Below are 14,784 nucleotides of genomic sequence, written 5' to 3' on the forward strand. Positions count from 1 at the left end.
ATAACAACAGCATTAGATTTCATTTCTTTTTAGTCTACATAGATAGAGTCGCTTGGTGCCAGTTGTTTAGATGATGCCTGAATCGAACTAGATGGACTAGTTTTTCGCTTGTTACTCTCGATTTTGTATTTCTAATACAATACTGGATTGCATAGAGAAGCATCATTTGAGCAAAACAATGGTATCTGGTCTAGTCTTGCAGAAGAAGCGAAAAACATATAGAATACAACCGAGTTTTTGGTACTAAAAAGTGGGCGGTTTTGAACTTATTCTAGTCCCAACTCAATTTCTCATATTGTACTCACTCACTAGTAAAGCTAATCATAGAGCGATGGAAATTTTGCCATAGATGTTTAAAGAGAAAGAAGCATGTACAATAAACTGAATGCAATTGAAATCAGCTATTATTGCAAAAATGTCTGCATAGTGCCATGGTATGATTACACCGAGCAAGGGATGTTACAGCAATTAGATAGGGTGATGAGATGAGAGAATTACTGAAGTTAGGATCTACTCTTGACATTACTCTACTGGTAACTGATATTTACTCTGCAGTGGTAATTAACTCATTAACCGAGCAAACGTAGAATTGACAGAAACAGCATGACAATATCGGAATATATATTGAGAGCTCCCATGATGTACTCATCGTAGCTCAGGCGCTTGATGATGTTGTCTGTGTCGTATACAATATAAGCACAGGCCAGAATCCCTGACAAGGCTGCAAATATAGTCTTCGATAACGGCCCCATAGGTAAGAAAATCTGTTGTAAATGTAATCCATTGCAAACACCATATTAGACGGACAATTAGATTAATCAAGAGCTGATTGAACTAAATATAAACCTAAGAAAAGAGCTAGAAATGCCGCAATCAAACATGCATGGTGCCGGAGCTTGCTGTTTAAGGCTGCTCCTCGAACAACTTGTTCCCAAACTTTCAAGGAAAACCGCAAAACATATGGACATGCTTAGTAGCTTAATGCCTAAACCAAAATGGGAGGGAGGAAGATTGTCTTGCAGACAGTTATACATACATGTGCATTTTGTGATTCTGGAAAAGTGCTTTGGGAGAGCAGATCATAGGTGCTTTCTCGATCAGAGGAAGCATTATTACGTGCATTTACTTGAGTACTTGGGCATTTCCAAATTAAAATGTGCTTCTAACAAAATGCTACCGGTGTAATTACCTGAATGAGGGCAAAAGTAAAAAGCATGAGCGATGCAGCGAATAAAAATGGTCCAAGGAAGGCGAAATCCGCTCCTCTTTTAACTGCCCAGAATGTGTATGCAGTTAAGCCAACAACCACCGTCAGCGTCAGAATCACAGCCAGCATGACAACCTTCCCTGTTACCAACAAAACTTAAACAGTCACTCCAAAATTCTAAATTAGTTACTACATAATCCATGTCAAAGACTTGCATACATATAACTTATATTTTCCACGCCCTTTTGAAACTCCGAAAAAATGGAAAAATTCACTTTCTTTTCTTACGAATTAGGGATGGCAGATATATCCATTGTTGATCACTTGTCAACTTTCTCATCTCCTCCCTCTCTTCCTCCTTGTAACGAGGGAGGATTAATATTTAATAGTGACATTTGCGTCATTAATATATTTATTACCATTGCAGATAAACAAATCGTGAAGATCAATACACATATTTAAATCATGCACTTTTATGACAATTTTAATTTTCTATTCACACTCACATAACTAGAATCAACAATTTGAAGAGTTATATGAGAGGGTCAAGGTTGTAATTTTAATTCTTCTTTAGAAGAAAAAAAAAAACAATTTGACAAGTTATGTTAACCGAAATTCTTGCTTACCTTGTTTAAATGAACAACAGACCCCGATCACAATCGCCTCAGCAAAGGTAAACAAAATAAGCAGCAAATAATTCCAAGGATGCTTGTTGTGCAACCACCACAACGAAATAGCAACTGCACCAACAAACAACACCACAAATCAAGAAATTGAAAACCTCAATATTGATAATCAATTATTGTTGAGGAAATGAAAAATGTGACATGAACTTACTGGCTACGGTAAGGATGATGAGGCATACGAAGGTGATTAGTCCTTCTAACGTATGGAAGAACTTGGAAATCTCTTTGACAGTGACCACGACGGCGGCGACTGCGACGGTGAGAGCCAGCTGGCAGCAGATAATGCTGTAAACCTTGCGGATGAAGGCCCAGCGGAGCTGAGGCGTCTCCATCTGATTAGGGTAAAGTTGGCCATTTTTTTGGGCCTCTACGTCGGTACTCTTCATGAACTGTGGTAAACCCATTGATCAAGATTGAAATATGCAATTAACACAGACGGAGAAGAGATAGAGACCCCAAGGGATATTAGATTGTAATAGCTATAGAGGTCTAGGAATTATGACGACGGATTTGCCTTTTGTATGAGAATTGATCGACGGGAGAAAAAAGCGTAGGAATGTGTGGAAAAAATTTACTCTAGGCTACACGGTTTTGATTAGGAGTCTTAATTATCTTTTCTACTAGAGAAATTTTTCAATACTACCATCAAACCACTCAGTGAGTCTCTTTTTTACCTATATACTGCTGCTCCCGCGTAACATTAGCGGACGCGTACTATCTATATATGGTAAATATGTATCATTTTAGTTTTTTCTACCAAGTGAGAAGCGCGTAGCAAGTATTTTCTTTCTTAAGCATAAATGCCAAACTTATTGAGGATGCGAAGATATCCATTGTCTAATTTTTGGATGGTAGTTACTTGAGAGCTTGAATTAGCGTATAGAGATATATCTTTTTCAAGTTTAATAACATATTTTTCTAGTACCGTGAAAAATCAAGCGTTACATATATTAAATTGACATACACGCTCGAAGCTATAATCTCAAGGTACAAGAGTTTGGAAATATGGACATTTCAATTCATGAGCATGTTATAGGAAAGAGAGTTTCTATTCATGCATACCTCCTAAATTGGTATTTGGACCTCCCCTTCTAATATTTATACAAAACTTCCAATCTTGCCATTTCTTGTAACCACACAATTTTTTCCAATACAAATCTACTAGTAATATCTTTTTTTTCATCACTTAAAACTCAGTTCATAGCCATAACTTAACACCATTCACCTTGTAAGCTTGGATACTCTTATAAAACTCCTTCTATATCTTAATAAAACGTGCAATTTACAATACCACAGGAGGACTATTATCAAAATCAATTTCCCTAAACCCAAATCAAGCTAGCAACATAGTCTACTCTAGTAGAAAAAAGAAGAAGAAAAAAAACCATAAACAGAGACCAAGATAACAATTAACGATCAACTCCATGAAGTGAAGCAATTAAGCCAAACTAGAAAGAAACAAAAAGAATAGGAAATAGAAATTGCTTTTCGATCATTATTTTCTCGATTGTCTTCTCTATATTTTTTGTCCTTTATTCCATTTTACAATTTTTAACATTCTACCTTAATCAAAGTTGCCCAATAATCCTCATGTATGGTTGTAAGAGAATGAGGGAGGGGGAAAGGGGGGAGAAGAGAAGGTGCAGATTTTATTTAATTTTTTTTTATCTTTCATTTTGTTCATTTTTTAGAAGGGCAAAGCTGGATTTAAAAACTTCCAAAAATTGTTGGAGGTCTAAATATAATTTTAGGAGGTATGAACAGAACTTCCCTATAGGAAATGATCAAGACAAGTCTCCAGTCTGTTAAGCTACGTATTCCACTATGTTCTTTTAATGTATGAGAGAGTATTCAGTATATGGACGTGCACTTGCACCAACAGAATTCTATAGTTGGATAACATCAAGTACATTTTTTTGTTATTATAAATAAAATTACATATAAATATCAACGGTTGAAATCTGTTGGATCTGATGATTCACTTGCATCGTCAGTGCATAGAAGAATTTCTTTAATGTAAAAAAGGTAAAGTTTTTCCTTTAAAAAAAAAGGTAATGTTTTTAATTTCATTTAGTATACCTTTATACTAATATTTAAAGAAATAACGGAGATTGGATAATTATATTATGGGACCTATTGCAATTCTTTCGCTCTCGTTAATTTCAATGAATAAATAAGCTTTTATTTTCTTAACTATTTGACGATTGAATTTTTTTTTTTTTTGAACCAAGTAATTCATTCATCTTAAGCCAGAATGGCACGGATACATACCTTCACTTGCCAAACTCAAGTGCAAGTTTAGGACGTGATATGCTAGCACCACCCATTAGACAATCAGTGCTCACTTATTCAGCGAGCCTAAGAACTATGAAAATGAATACATAGCAATTAGGCAAAGTTCAGAAATAAAACTAAACTAAATTTTCTCCTTGCCCATAACACTTGGGCTAGGAGGTTTGGAAGGAATGTAGAAGTGATTTTCTGAGTCGATTCTCCTGGATCCCAAAGCTGAAACCCTGAAGAACCCGAGCCCAACAGTTTGGTCCACCAAAGAGCCCACAACCAAAGGGTACTCTTATCAGCAGTGAACACCCCAAACCCCTTTGATTTGGGTACCCAGACTAATTCGGGCCACCAAAATGATCTGGGCACCCCCACTTCTGCCTCGTTGCCCATCATGGCTGACGCTGCTGTCGTCCATTGTCCACCTACTGCAGAACTGCTCGCAGCCAGGTCCTCAGACCAGATTGCCCCTTCGACGTGACCTGTTTTCCCCACCACCGAACTCGACGCCATGGTCGCACTTGTAGAGCAGTGCACGACAATCATCGCCGTAACCATCTTAGAATTGAGATTCGAGTATCATGCCGCTACCACTTTCTTTGATCGAAGATCCCACTGCACTTTGTGTTGGACATCTCACCCAAGCCATTCTTGCATCATAGCCCAACCAGAGACAGTCATCCTCTGCAACCCAAGCCTCAATCTCCACCCAACGGCGGTCGGAATAGCCAGTGACTCATCAGAATCACCACATCCACACAGGGCTTTGAGGCGTCCCCTCGCCGGTCGGATTTTCCAACTGATGGCCCCCCCGCAAATCGTTCTCCCTAATGAACTCACTCCGACAAGGGCTGTTCTCGGAGAGGTGCAAGACCATTCGCACCCCGGAATGTTGCAGATCTGATTGGGTGTTCGTCAAACATGGTTGACGTTGGAAAGCTGCGCACAAGCTACACGTTGCGGAGAGGATTATTCTGCTTAGGGTCGGCGACTTACTCCGATGTTGGGACCCAATGCCGAAGCGGCTAGGGTTTAGAATTTTCTCCATTTTTAGGTCACACGAAATTCTATTTGACGATTGAATTAAGACACAATCGTACGAATTTATTGTTCCGTGTTAAGACACTATGTTTTTAGTTTTTTGTCTAATTACAATAATGTTCCTTAGGAACCTAGATCTCTAGTGTCTCCAGCGTAATACCAAAAAATGATCCCCGCTACCTCTACGTATTTGAATGTATAATGAATATGTCTATTTCTATTTACTACTGTGGTTACTACCACTATCTTCTTGTCTATCTATAAGACTATAAATGGCAACGGAAGGGTATGTAACGACCTATTCTGATTTGTGATGAATATATTATCTCGCCCCGTGGGCTTAATAAAAAATAAAAATAAAAAAAAACCTAATTTTCTCTACCACTGACGAAATACATTGAATCTTTGGGTGTGTTTTAGTTGGCCCAAGAGAATTGGACACTGTGCGGTAGTACCGAATTTAGGCACACAATAATTGGGTACGTATGAATATCCAACTTGTATGGAATAGTAGTTCAATGTCATTGACAATATGTTAGGCCTCAAGACCCAAAAATAGACATCATGTTAGGCCTTGAAACTCCATCCATACCGAACCAAGATTTTGCATTGTAAATATCTCAGACAAACTTTCCCTTCGTCACAAGTGGGGCTATAAATACCACTACTCAAAAGACCAATGTAACTTATCCTTTGATATTTATGCTCCAATTCCACTGAAAGACAAGTCATGTCTACTTCATCTTGTTCAAATGTTTTTGAGCTTGGAAAGTACAGGGTAGAACTCCAAACAGTTGAGGCAGCAGAGTCTAGTGGATGCTGCAGCACCAAGTCTTCTTTAAGTGTTTCGGTTCCGCCTCCGAAACCGCTTTTGATTGGCTTGCCTTGTGAAGCTGGAGAGTTCCCAGTGCTGCTTCTCCTCCATGGTTTCCTTCTCTCCAACTCTTTCTACTCTCAGCTTATCCAACACGTTGCTTCTCATGGCTTCATCGTCATTGCTCCTCAGGCTAATACTCTCTCTCTCTCTCTCTCTCTCTCTCTCTCTCAACTTAATGATGTGAACACTTCACAGTTCTTCACAGTTTTGTTCAATTCCGTGACTTCAGTTTCAGTCAGACATGAATAATCAATTAGCATATATATTGCCTTGCCAATTATATATTGATTGGGGTTTAGATTTTTACCATCTAAGTGGTGAGGTAGTCGTTAGAGTCGCCTAATGTGCTTTGCATTATTATTGTTAGCTTTTGATTGATATTGTCGGTTCGTCATCCTCTTGAGCTTTTTGAGTCGGGTGGTTGCTGAAATTGGTATCAAAAGCTTACAAACTTGGTTTGCACATTCCTAACTAAGTTTTTAAACCTTCATCTTCATTCTGCACTTCTTTGTTGGTTTGCGAAGTTCGCGTGTGATTTGAATAATATATCTCTTTCTTTGTATTTTTTTTTTAGTTAAAGGTTTTAGATTCCTATGCTTTGTCTAGCAACAGTGACTCATATGCAGACAGTGTTCATATCCAATTTTCCTTCAAGCCACTCTCAATTATTAATGATTGCCTTACTCTGCAAGATAGAGGCTTTTAGGTTCTTTAAGGTAATACAAGAAGCAAAATAATTGAATGTGCTTTCTTTTTCACTAAACAAATTATTGAAGGCAGAATTAAGTATGATATGGAAATGTTCAGTTGGTATTGTATGAACTGAAAAGAACCAAGTGGCTCAATATTCCTTGTCAAAAATGCTTGGCTCTAAATACTGTCCTTTTAATCTGTGGTCAATTGGTCATACAAGTCCAAAAATCTCTATTTTTCCTTCGTCATCTACAAACTAGAAGGCCTGTGTTCACATTATGATGTTACATGTAGCAATTTCTAGACCAAAACTGATTAGTGGTTACTGATAAGTAAATACTCTATGTGGTTGAACAGTTGTATACAATAGCTGGATCAGATACAAGTGATGAGATCAAGTCCACAGCTGCAATAACAAACTGGTTATCAGAAGGACTTCAATCCTTGCTTCCACCCCATGTTCAAGCAAATCTAAACAAGCTAGCACTCGCAGGCCACAGCCGCGGAGGCAAAGTTTCTTTTGCTCTAGCATTAGGGAAAGAAGGCATCAGTACTAGCTTGAAATTTTCAGCCTTAATAGGCATAGACCCAGTTGATGGAATGGACACAGGGAAACAGACCCCTCCACCAGTACTAACCTATGTCCCTCATTCTTTCGATCTCGATGACATGGCAGTGATGGTGATTGGTACTGGTTTGGGTGAAGTGAAGAGAAACCCTCTATTCCCTGCCTGTGCTCCAAAGGGTGTTAACCATGAGGAGTTCTTCAAAGAGTGTCGAAAACCGGCTTGTTACTTTGTGGCCAAGGATTATGGGCATCTTGATATGCTTGATGATGAGACAAAGGGGATTAGAGGGAAGGCTACATATTGTTTGTGCAAAAATGGCAAGTCCAGGGAACCCATGAGAAAATTTGTTGGAGGAGTTGTGGTTGCTTTCGTTAAAGCCTATTTGGGAGGGGATATGAGTGAACTAATGGCTATAAGAGAAGGAGGGCATGAGGCTGCACCAATTGAGCTTCAAACTGTTGAATTCTTTTTGTGAAACTCAAATGGTTTGATTATGTATGTAGTATTTCTTTTTTTTGACAAAATGTACCTGATACACATGAATATAGTTGTGTGTTTTATTAACCTCTAAGCCTTGTGATTATGAATTTTAAGGCACTAAGATTGAACTAAAAATACATGTGGTCATTTAGTCTAAAATTTTGTTCAACTCCCATATCATTCAGCTGGTCAATTATTGACAAAAAAACAAACAAAAAAACTATACTCAATCACTGTTTGTTGTAAATTTAATAATTAAGAACAAAACAACTTAATTATGCTGCTAAAAGCTCCTCCGAGGCTCTAGAACGCGCCCCACGCGCGTAGGAAAAAAGGAGGAATCCCGGCGGAGTTTCGTTTCTCTCCCGGCCGAGCGCTACCGGCGATCCTGCCGCTGCGTTCCGGCCCGGGAGAGGATGACGGTGATGATTGGTGGAAGGCCCTTAGTGCAGAGATGCGGTCCAGAGGAGGAGGAGGGTGGGCTCTTGAGTTCGGGTTGGGCGGATCGGTCTCGATCTGGCCTTCTGGGTTCAGGGGCGACGACGGCCGAGTTATTGCGGCGGTTTGGTTCTTTCCGGCGGAGAGACTCGGAGTCATCGCCTAGGCGGGCTGCATCATGGTGGCGGCGGTCAAATCGCGGCAGAAGGGTTCCCTGTAGGGAGCTGTTTCTATCGTGCGTTTGGATCTGGGTGGGATTGTCAACAGGATGTAGATTCTGTTTGCAACTTGGCATGGTGGAGTGGCGATGGCAGGCAACGGCGAGGCAGTGGGGTGATGACGATGGTGGTTGCCGGCGGGGGGAATGGCTGTCTGCGGTGATTGGGTGTTGTTGGGGGAAGAGGGCTCTGGGCCGGGCCCCTGTCTTTGGGCTTTGGTGTTGTGTGGTTTTAATTAGGGTTTGTAGTTTGGTTTTGGTTAGGGTTTTTAGTTTGGTTTTGGTCAGGGTTTTTAGTTTGGTTTGTTTAGGTTTAATAAGTCCCTACTCTTTTGAGCTAGGGTTGGTTTCCTACTCTCTTGAGCTAGGAATTGGTGTAGGTGTTAAGCCATGTGAATGGTGTCATTCCCGAGGACGAGGACGATTTTGTTCAACTCTGGTTTACTTTTGCTGTCGATTTGCTGATAAACGATCCTTTACACGTGGTCTAGCACCTTCGGACACGGTGTTGAAGAGGACGCTGTCTTCTTCGCAGTTGATTACAAGGTTTTACTGGAATTTTCGGGTTTATCTGCTCAACGTAGCCTTGGAAATAGGCGTTTGGTGGTTAGAGTTTGGGCCCTTTGGCCTAATGGTCTCTGTAACCGCGGTTTCTTGGGGTTTTGGTTCATGTCCCCCCCCCCAATGTAAGCTTTGTTGATTAATGGTTATTTTCTCTTCTCAAAAAAAAAAAAAACAAAACAACTTAATTTAAAAATAATTCTTTTCACTGTTGGTAAATCCAACTATAATTAAGCATACTTTTCTTGATCAATTACCGATAAGGTAAACACGCTCGACTTACTCTCAGTAGAAGGTGAGTAGGACTTTATAAAACCTCGGGCTTCTGAAGCGCGAGGTGTATTGGGTTTTACTAAACCCTCTTTAAACCCCGGGAATGAAATTTATCGGGACCCAAAAAGAGAAAATATCTTAAGCTTTAGCTCGGCGGTCTCCGCCACGGCGCCACCCCTCTTTCTCCGGTCTCCGCTCCAAGTCCAACCCAACTATCTTAAATTGATAAAGAGGTATTTACTTCTTCTGGGTCTTATACTCCTTCCTCTATTTCCTTTCTCTCTTGAGTTTCTAATGTTCTTATAATATTGTCTCTGAATTTCTCCCGTTTGATTATAGAACTGATGGGTTGATGACTTGCTGAGTAGCCTGAATTGTTGATTGTTTAGAATTTATTCAATAATGGGCAGCTGATTTCATTCAGTTCCTTCGTTCTTAATTGAGTTAACTCTGATATGCCTAATGTTGTAACCATGCACTAATGCAATTGTTCATAGTTTTTCAGTTACTTTCTTTATATTCTGTTTTTAGTATTTACAATATGCCTTGCTTCAGTAGCTGGTAATGCTCTGTGCTCAACATTGCTCCAGCTTCTGTCGCATTGGTGTGCTGTCGAGGAATCCCATTTTGCTTTTGTTGAATGTTTGTATTGTTAACTGCTAATACAACTATGTTTTTATCTCTTCAAAGTTGAGTTGTTTTCTTTTACGCATCTCATTCTGTCTTGGTTCCATTCCGATCCATAACTACCAGTTACGAGCAACATGGATTGTTTTAAAAGTGATTTAAGCAATGCCATTAGATTGCTTCAGACAATGTTATATATATTCCCAAAAGCGTTCGAAGCAGGCTGCCCTCCTTTTGCTGTGAGAGCCTTTTGGATTAATGGTTTATATGTGAGTAGTATTGGAATGGAACTTGTTTATGAATATGAGGTATCTCTGGTCTTGTATTCATTTGCTTGAATGCCAATTTTCCATGTGGCTAGTTTTAAAGGGGTTGATTGGGTTGTCATTTGTCAAATGTTCATATGGCTAGGTTTAACGGAATGGAACTTATTACTTTATTTATTCTACGCGCCCGCCTAGTTACCTAGGCACTAGGCCCCTGGTCACCGCTCGACTAGCGTTTGATGACTTAAATTCAAGCTGTTCTAGTGCCTATCAACTTTTGTCCTTTACCCTGTTTTTTGCTCAGGTTTACTTAAACTCTCTCTTGGGCTCTTAGCTTATCAGAACATTACAGTGGATTTAATCTTGAATTGTTTTGTGGATTAGTCTCTGTTTCCTTCTGTAGATGGGGATTTAGTTAAACAGAAAGTTGAACTTACAGAACAACTGGAAGCTTGTTGACTGAATTTAGGCCATCCCCAAATGGGTTACCACACTAGCCAATTAGCCATTATCAGTGTGATACCCCACATCCAATTTATCTTTTCAATTGGGTTTACATTTTTCAAGCAATTAAAGATTTATTTCTTTTACTTATATAGTTGGGCGCTTTTGTTTTAAAAACAAGTTATCTTTCAGTTTTCATTTACTTATATTAATTGTTCTTGAGTTTATTTCTTTTATTGGTTTGTTTTTGGGTATTGGGTTTTAAATGAAGAGGATAAGACTTCAGCTTTAGAGGGCTGACAAGAAGAGGAAAAAAAAAAAGCAAAGAAAGAAGAGAGGAGGAGACGGGAAAAGAAAAAGAAGAGGGAAAAGAAAGAAGAAAGAAAAGAAGGGGGAGATCAGAGGTGAGTTGCAAAGGAAGAAGAAAGAAAACAGAGGGGAGGGGAGCGCAACTATTTGAAAAAGAAAGAGGAACGAGAAGTAGAGAGAGGGAGACGGAGAGGGAATGAGAGGAGAGAATTAGAGAGTTTGGGGCTTTTCTCAAAGGCTGCGAATTTTAGGTATTTCTAAATTGGAGGAGAGTGAAGCTCTATAGAATTGTGTGCGAGCTTCGATTGAATTTTAGAAGAAGAAGAAAGATGAAGGAATGAGAATGAGAGTTTGATTTCCTGCTCTTGAAACTGAATTGTGGGAAGGCCAAGGGAGGAAGTTTTCAGAAGTGATGGGTTTTCGTCTGGGTTGTTTTGTATCTATCGTTGTCTTGCTTTACTGTTGAGTGACTTCTCTACTTTGTTAATTGTTTTATTTTCTTTATATCCACTGCCTTGCTGCTGTTAACATGGAATGTGAGAGTTTGGTATCGATAAAGGGTTATGTTGGTTGTTTGATGTCATGGGAACTTACTGAATTTGTTGATTTTTAGTTTGGGTGCTCTTTGCACGATGCTTATCAATTATATTGTATTGGTACTATGTTGTTTATGCTCTGTATCAATTGAACTGTTTTGGGTTTTGGTTTCGGTATAATGATTGTTAAAGGAGCTCTTGGGTTTATTGTTAGCTTTTGAAATCAGCCTTGATCTTGTACTGATTCAATTATTATCTGTTGTTTTGTGTTGTTTGAGTGCTTTCTATTTTTTCTCTGAAGTAGGGTACTTGTTATTATGTTCTTGTTGATTATACTTTGTTTAATAGCACGGTCTTTAGGTTGTGAGAATTACTGTCAAATAGTAAAGTATTTCATTTATGAATTTGGATTGGGATTGGTTCAGTTTTGTTAGTTTTGTCTGTAAGTTTCACATATGTTAGCTTCTGACTAGCAAGATTAAGCAAGTGCTCACTGAACCCCGTTTTGTTTTCTTCCGGCACTTATTCTTGAGAGTTTAGGTTTTCTGCTAAATCCCATCTGTTTTGCAAATGACAATTTTAAGTCGGCACCGAATGTTAAAAGAAAGGTACTTCTCTTTGTATGCCAGAGAGTTTCATTGCAGACTCCCTATTTGTTTAGAAGAATTATTTTGGTTCTGTTGGTTTTAGTTTTAAGCCTGTTGTTCCTTGGGTTTAAAATTGGGAAAGGTAGCTTTTGCTGCTCCTATATTCAGCACTTTGTCGCTATGGCTGAGGCTCACTATTTTTAATTTTTTAATTGTTTTCAGAATACTTCTTTTCTATCTACATTTAGTTTGTCATCAATTGTCTGATTTCAAGTTTCATCCATATTATCTATTGTCATTGGTCTTTTTAATAACTAGCTTTATAGATGTGGAAATAGTGATTTACTTTTTAAAGTCTCTTGCTTTATGATTTTGTTTACTATATTTGTTAAAGTCTCTTGCTTGGTGTTTACTTGCTTTCTGTTGCTATCTGAGTACATGAGTGGTGATCAGTTTTCAGTGGTGTAGTGGTGGAACAATTTCTACAATTGATTTCCCGATTTGTGCGATGGGAGCACGAAAATTATATATTATTTTAGAATCCTCTAGCCAGTAGGAGAGTGGTACTGGCATTTTGAACTTGTTAAAAGCACGATGAGTAGCATCAATCACAGTACAATTTATCCATTGCCTAATCTATGTTCTCTTCGTTCACTGTACTGAGGACAATATAGCGTATTCAAATTTCCAGTTCTCGATACTTTGATGTGACCACTCTTAGGGTATATAGGTACCTAATTTGATGATATTTATCACACTGGACACCTATCAGTTTCTATAAAATGAAAATCTTAGGCTTGTTTTGGTCTCTATAATTTTATTTATTTTTGTTAAGATAGGCATTGTGTTTAGCTTTTCCTTTAGCAGATTTAGATTTTGGTTACTTTACTTTTACTTTTAATTTTATTGTTGAAACAGATTAAAACAAAAAACCGTCTGAGTTCTGACTCGTTGCGGATATTCGGAACACCCTGTTTTGCTATAGTTGGATATTGGTCTCAGGCTCAGATCTGGGTGAAATGAAGATGTATGTCTTAAATTTCTATGTTTGGTTTTCATTACTATTGGTTTTTATTTACTTCCAATCAGGTTCTATGAATGACTGCATTTAGCTATTATTTAAAGTTTCTTTTAACCACTTATTGGTGGGAGGATTTTATGAGTTTCAAATTTTACAACTTCTTGCAGACTAAAGGCTGATGTCGGAGCACTTGACAATTTTGAAGTGCTCGAATTCCTAAAATCTAAAGGGGCCTCAAAGAATGATCTATCACGGGTGGCAAGAGTTACACAATCGGAGTATAAGGTTGTGATGGAATTTTTTTTTTATCACCTGTATTGTATTCTTAATTCCACGTTTGTAGTGAGAAAGTGATGTATGGTTGATTTGCGTTGTTTAGGTTTTCGATTATTTGGTTGATACTCCTGCTGGTACTCACACAAGAGAGAGTGTTGAAGAGTTCAAGGAGAAGTGTAGACAATATGACCTTGGGAATGATAAGATCCTCAATATTATTAACACTAGGCCAGCTTCAGTGGTTGAAATATATGCGGTGTGTTATTACTATTTGCTTCTACTTCGCTGTTCATCATTGTGTGAGCTTTTCTGTGTGTTTTTTCGTTTTTTCCTTAAATTCATAATCTTGTATCATCTCTCCTGGTGAGGCTCTTCTATTGGGTTTATGTCGTGACTTATTTGCTGTAATTGAGTTTGTCTTTATACCCTGCATTGTGGGTGGAGTAGGCACTGTATTAGACTGGGATTGAGAAAATAGTTTAGAACTTTATAGCAACTTTTGCTTAAAGAAAACTGATGAGTGGAATGTTGTATCTTCTATTTCTTGACCCTGGATTCACTTATTTAAATTCTCGCATAACTGTTGGTATAACCCATTGATATCCGAACATGATCGACCCTGTGTCCTGTGACCAGTGTGCTCTTCTCCTTACTAACATGATAATTGGTGAAGTCTATGGCTGTCAGTGTCCAATGTCTATAAGGAATAGCTGTCTTCCCCAAAAGGACCATTGAATGGCGTAGTGTGTTTTCCTTCTTGTTGTAGATCTAAGGCAATCTGTTGCCAAGGACCTGGTGCAGCGAACCTTATATATTTTGAATGCCCTTGATATAGTGTTAATTATGTGTAAGTTAAGAACATGTGAACTTGTTTGCACAATTTGTTTATCTTCTATGATGTTTCACAGATCATGGAGGATAATGCTGATGAGCTAGTAGAGCTGGTTGCAGAGGTCTTGACTCCTCCAACCGTCGCATCCCCTAAACCTGAAGCCGATACTAATGAGATTGATTCAGAGACCATGAACGTGGAACAAATTGAACAAAATGATGGCAATAAAGAAAAACCTGAATTTGGGGAAGCACCAATGGAGACTAGTTGATGTGGGTATAGTATTGACCGGTTTCTGAACTCAAAATCACATGTCCAAGAGCTTTAAATTTATGATGAGCAGCTATTGTTTATCTTATATGTTGACAGCTGCTTTGATGTTTCCAAATGAGTCGAATGTGTGTGATTGTAAGTAGAAATGATACTGGATTTAGCATTTCTGGTGTCACAGGAGACCTCCCACATTTACTGTATTACGTTTCCTTCGCAGCATTATTTGTCAAAAGTTGTTGAATCCATCTTCATTTGCTTGAAGTAATTGCAGACTGAAATTGCTAGTTC

General features: G+C 38.6%; 3 protein-coding genes across 5 annotated transcripts; 2 read left to right on the forward strand and 1 right to left on the reverse strand.

Annotated features, from left to right (window-relative positions):
* Positions 1-382: 382 nt before the first annotated feature.
* On the reverse strand, positions 383-2,409 carry LOC112196422 (protein LIFEGUARD 4-like). The gene is made up of 4 exons (XM_040519307.1): positions 2,045-2,409; positions 1,834-1,947; positions 1,190-1,347; positions 383-764 (listed from the first exon to the last, which is right to left on the reverse strand). Exons 1-4 carry the CDS (start codon positions 2,295-2,297, stop codon positions 570-572), a joined length of 720 nt encoding a protein of 239 aa, XP_040375241.1. The 5' UTR covers positions 2,298-2,409; the 3' UTR covers positions 383-569.
* A 3,481-nt stretch (positions 2,410-5,890) lies between these two features.
* On the forward strand, positions 5,891-7,927 carry LOC112195827 (chlorophyllase-2). Its single transcript, XM_024336041.2, has 2 exons — positions 5,891-6,223; positions 7,145-7,927. The coding sequence occupies exons 1-2, from the start codon at positions 5,948-5,950 to the stop codon at positions 7,829-7,831; spliced, it is 963 nt and encodes a 320-aa protein (XP_024191809.1). The 5' UTR covers positions 5,891-5,947; the 3' UTR covers positions 7,832-7,927.
* A 1,419-nt stretch (positions 7,928-9,346) lies between these two features.
* On the forward strand, positions 9,347-14,784 carry LOC112196093. 3 transcript variants are annotated; one of them, XM_024336392.2, is made up of 5 exons: positions 9,347-9,558; positions 13,013-13,121; positions 13,283-13,400; positions 13,495-13,647; positions 14,300-14,784. In XM_024336392.2, exons 2-5 carry the CDS (start codon positions 13,114-13,116, stop codon positions 14,492-14,494), a joined length of 474 nt encoding a protein of 157 aa, XP_024192160.1. In that variant the 5' UTR covers positions 9,347-9,558; positions 13,013-13,113; the 3' UTR covers positions 14,495-14,784. The 3 variants fall into 3 exon arrangements, with proteins under 3 accessions (XP_024192160.1, XP_024192162.1, XP_024192161.1); XM_024336394.2 differs by lacking the exon at positions 9,347-9,558 and adding an exon at positions 10,915-12,115; XM_024336393.2 differs by lacking the exon at positions 9,347-9,558 and adding an exon at positions 10,916-11,432.

The sequence above is a fragment of the Rosa chinensis genome, chromosome 4 (assembly GCF_002994745.2).
Source record: "Rosa chinensis cultivar Old Blush chromosome 4, RchiOBHm-V2, whole genome shotgun sequence".
Classification (NCBI taxonomy): Eukaryota; Viridiplantae; Streptophyta; class Magnoliopsida; order Rosales; family Rosaceae; genus Rosa; species Rosa chinensis.

Bases quoted from the DNA above. Each gene is read 5' to 3' on its own strand.
- LOC112195827 (XM_024336041.2), top strand. From the start codon at position 5,948: ATGTCTACTTCATCTTGTTCAAATGTTTTTGAGCTTGGAAAGTACAGG. The intron at 6,224-7,144 runs GCTAATACTCTC...GTGGTTGAACAG, and splicing joins TCATCGTCATTGCTCCTCAG to TTGTATACAATAGCTGGATC.
- LOC112196093 (XM_024336392.2), top strand. The intron at 13,401-13,494 runs GTTGTGATGGAA...TGCGTTGTTTAG, and splicing joins TTACACAATCGGAGTATAAG to GTTTTCGATTATTTGGTTGA. The intron at 13,648-14,299 runs GTGTGTTATTAC...GATGTTTCACAG, and splicing joins CAGTGGTTGAAATATATGCG to ATCATGGAGGATAATGCTGA.
- LOC112196422 (XM_040519307.1), bottom strand. From the start codon at position 2,297: ATGGGTTTACCACAGTTCATGAAGAGTACCGACGTAGAGGCCCAAAAA. The intron at 1,948-2,044 runs GTAAGTTCATGT...TTGTTGGTGCAG, and splicing joins CATCATCCTTACCGTAGCCA to TTGCTATTTCGTTGTGGTGG. The intron at 1,348-1,833 runs GTAAGCAAGAAT...TGTTGGTAACAG, and splicing joins CTGTTGTTCATTTAAACAAG to GGAAGGTTGTCATGCTGGCT.